The 3731-nt window shown below is 65.7% G+C and overlaps 1 protein-coding gene across 1 annotated transcript in view; it reads right to left on the reverse strand.

Moving 5' to 3' along the window:
- The window catches only part of LOC116832354 (myosin-14-like), a 49245-nt gene that overhangs the window by 25741 nt on the left and 19773 nt on the right, over positions 1 to 3731 (reverse strand). Inside the window, exons 9-10 of the mRNA XM_075071261.1 lie at positions 1076 to 1331; positions 541 to 655 (exon numbers count right to left, since the gene is read on the reverse strand). Coding sequence (XP_074927362.1) covers positions 541 to 655; positions 1076 to 1331 — 371 coding nt within the window. The remainder of the gene's footprint in view (positions 1 to 540; positions 656 to 1075; positions 1332 to 3731) is intronic.

A 3731-nucleotide genomic window follows, 5' to 3' on the forward strand; every position in this document is an offset into this window, starting at 1 on the left:
AGTGGGGGGCAGTAGCTGAGGCTGTCTGTGGGGCACTGGGCGGTGCACAGAGGTGCTGTGCTGGGGGATCTGTGGAGGCAGTGAGGGGCAGTAGCTGGGGCTATCTGTGAGGTCTAGAGGGTACACAGAGGTGCTGTGCCGGGGGGTCTGTGGAGGCAGTGGGGGGCAGTAGCTGAGGCTGTCTGTGGGGCACTGGGCGGTGCACAGAGGTGCTGTGCCGGGGGATCTGTGGAGGCAGTGAGGGGCAGTAGCTGGGGCTATCTGTGAGGTCTGGAGGGTACACAGAGGTGCTGTGCCGGGGGGGTCTGTGGCGGCAGTGGAGGGCAGTAGCTGGGGCTCTCTGTGGGGCACTGGGGGATGCACAGAGGTGCTGTGCCAGGGGCGCCTGTGGGGGACCTGGGGGGTGCAGGGAGTGCGGCATCTGAGGCAGTAGATGAAGGGAGCAGACACTGGCTCTGTGGGGAGAGTGAGGGTGTTCCCCCTCCAAGCCCGCCCCCAGCCCAGCACCCCCCTGGCCCGGCACTGCCCCCCCCACCCTACCATCCTTCCAGAGCTCGGCGGTGAAGCGCTCTGTGCTCTGGTGCAGCAGGGTGGCCACGTTGTCATTCAGTGGGTCCATGTTCTTCATCAGCCACTCATCCGCCTTGTAATCCACCTGTGGGGGGGCGCATGGGTCAGAGGGCTGGGGGGCACCCCAGCCCCCACAGTCCGATGTGAGCTGGGGCTTGTGGGACTCCCTGTCACTTGACAATCTGGAGGGTTTAAAATCACAGCGGAGGGGGGTGGTCATAGGACTGGGGGAGTACAGTGAGCAGGACGACACAGCAAATGGGAGCCAGGACTCCTGGGTTCTCTCCCCGGCCCTGGGCAGGGACGAGGGTCTGGTGCTTAGAGCGGGGCAAGGGTGGCTGGGAGCCAGGACGCCTGGGTTCTCTCCCCGGCTCTGGGAGGGGAGTGGGCAGCATATCACTGAGCTAGCCTGGGGCCATCGGAGTGAATTGGGTTATTATGGGAAAACTAGGTCTGCCAAGCCCCCAGCAGGGAGAGAGACAGACACACACACACACACACACACCTTGCCGGCGTAGTGGATGATGCAGAAGTCGGCCTTGTCGCGCAGTTGTCGGGGTTTCTGGAACTTGGGGTGCCCCCCCTGCTCCTGGATCACCTTCTCCACAAAGCTCTTGTCGGTGGCTTTGGGGAACCAGCACTCCTCGTCCAGCAGGGCCAGCACTCCCGGGGGGTTCACCTGGCGGGGGCGGGGGGCCGTCACCCCACTGAACCCCTGCGCAAGGGGTCCCCTCCCCTGCCCCGCCACTCTGCCCCCTGCCCTGTGGCACAGAGCCACTTGCCCAGCCCCCTCCACCACACACAGCACTTCACCCCATGCCCAGACGCCCCACCCCAAGATACAGTGACCCTACTGAGCTCCCCCCTGCAGCAGGAGCCCCCTGTCCCACCCCCACACCCTGGGGAGCGAGGGGGCTGGTGGATGTAAGAGGCTGTAGGCGGGAGAGGGAGGCCGTGGCCTTCACGGTGGGAGGAAGGGGGGAGAGGGGGTTGCGGTTGAGGGTGGGGATAGGCCGGGGTGGGGGGGGGAAGAGGGAGGCAGTAGAGGTGGAGGCTGGTTGTGGGGAGGGGAGGCTGCTCCTCCGCCCCTGGTCCTGCGCTTCTCCCTGCCCTCCAGCCGCCCAGCAAGCTTCTTGCCACCCTGGCTGGGGCTGAACGGTGACGGAGTTCTCACCGCGCACTATCCTCATCGCGCGCATATTTCAATAGATCAGGGCTGCGACCTACGTGAGAAGGGCCCAGACTAAGATGCAGGTGGTGGCTGGGGGGTGAGTTTCTGCTGCCGGGGGATGGGGCGGGCACAGATGCCAGGGAACGTGGAGCTTGTGAACCACTGGGGGGGCAGGAGCGCTGATGTGGTCAGGGGTGTGGTAGGGGGTGGGGGCAGGGGCATGTTGGGAGAGGCATAGGGGTCGTGGCTGATAGCCGCAGAGGAAGCGATCGTGGTGGTGGGGACCATGGGCGGTGGGGGGAGTGGGCAGCGGGTGTAAGCAGAGAGCAGGATGGTCGGTGAGTAGGAGAGGGCAGTGCGGGGTATCAGCGGGCCACAGTGCGAAGGGCCGTGGCAGAGACCTAGGTGTGCGGGGGGATGATAGGTGCCAGGTTTGCAGTGTGTATGAGGGGGAGCGGCAGGCCGCGATCGGCAGCAGGGCGGGGGCTGGTGACAGAGGCTTGCCGGCGGCGATAAGCGAGCGCCGGAGGGGGGATAGCCGCCAGGCACAGGGGCTGACTCTCTGCCCCCAGTGCGGTACTTTTCGCCTATTCGATGGCGCTGGCCAAGGCGCATCTGACGAGCGCTGTTCCTGCCTTGGCTCGATCTCATCGCATTCACACTCGGCTGCCTGGGACCGCACAAGTCGCTCCAGGGCAGCCTCCCTCACTCGGGCCTCCATCGACATAGCCGGCTTCTGAGATCTATCCAGGTCGGCACCGGCGCCTTAGCCCCCCCGGCCCCCGCTGCACCACCGAACTCCCCCAGCGCTCTCCACCCAGCTGCCACCTGTACCTGCCGCACCCCCCCGCTAGACCTTGAACTCCTATCGAGCACGCGCTCTTGCATATCACATACTCCAATACGATGCCAGCTGCCAGCAGCATATTCAACCACACCAATGTTCGTGCTGGAGCCAGTAGGCTAGTAATCAGCGTGCGAGGGCATCGCCTGGGACTCATCGATTCGCGCCTCGACCTTGCAGCCGTGAACTCGACATCATCGTAGCGCTCCGGTCAGCGGGGGCTGTGGCAGGGCGGGTCAGGGACCAGTGCTGCTGGGGGGCTGCGGCGCTGAGTGTGCTCTTTGTCCCACGGGCGGCAGGGGTGGGGCTAGGGCGGCACCGTTGCTGCTGGCGGGACTGGGCAGGACCACTCGGGGCGCTCTGTTCTGCTGTGCCAGGGGCAGGGTACTGTGCAGGGCGGCACTCGTGCTGCAGCGCGGTGGCCAGACAGTGGGCTGGGCAGGAGGGAGGCCTTGCACGGTCGCCGACAGGAGAGGGCTGAGCAGGGATGCGCTGGGGAGGGGGAACTCTGTAGGGGGTCACCCTGTTGTCATCCGGGGAAGCGGGCGTCCAGGGCAGGGGCTCTGTGCCTACATGGGGCAGGGTGGTGGTAGCCGCTGTTGGGCAGTAGGGTGCTGATGCAGAGTAGTTGGGGGTGGGACAGGGGGCTCCTGCTGCAGGGGGGCACGAGCGCGAAGTAGGGTCACTGTATCTGGAGGCGGCGGTTGTCTGTGGCTAGAGAGGGGAAGTAGCTGCTGTTGTGAGACTGTGAGGGGCTGGTGTGGGGGCTCTGTGCATGGCTGCACGGGGTTCTGGCCACCGGTTGTGGAGCAGGCAAGGTCGGAGGGGGAGCTCTAGTGCGCAGTCACTGTTGTCTTGGGCGGGGCTGTTCCGGGCAGGCCCGAAGTGACTGTGGCCGGCTGATGTGGGGGGCTCGGATGGAGGCTCTGCTGCCAAGGAGTGCATGGGGGTCTGGGCAGAAGCCGTGGGGGCAGGACGAGGGGTGCTCTGCCTGCAAGGGGATGAGCTCAGTAGGGGCTCTACTGGCCTGTCTCAGACGGATGGGAGTTCTGGGCATGGAGATAGTGCTGTGTGTATGTAGGGCGTGGGGCTGGCGTGCAGGGCTCTGTGCACATGAGCTGGCAGTGGCGGCTCGGCAGGAGGTGA

The sequence above is a fragment of the Chelonoidis abingdonii genome, chromosome 11 (assembly GCF_003597395.2).
Source record: "Chelonoidis abingdonii isolate Lonesome George chromosome 11, CheloAbing_2.0, whole genome shotgun sequence".
NCBI classification, from domain to species: Eukaryota; Metazoa; Chordata; order Testudines; family Testudinidae; genus Chelonoidis; species Chelonoidis abingdonii.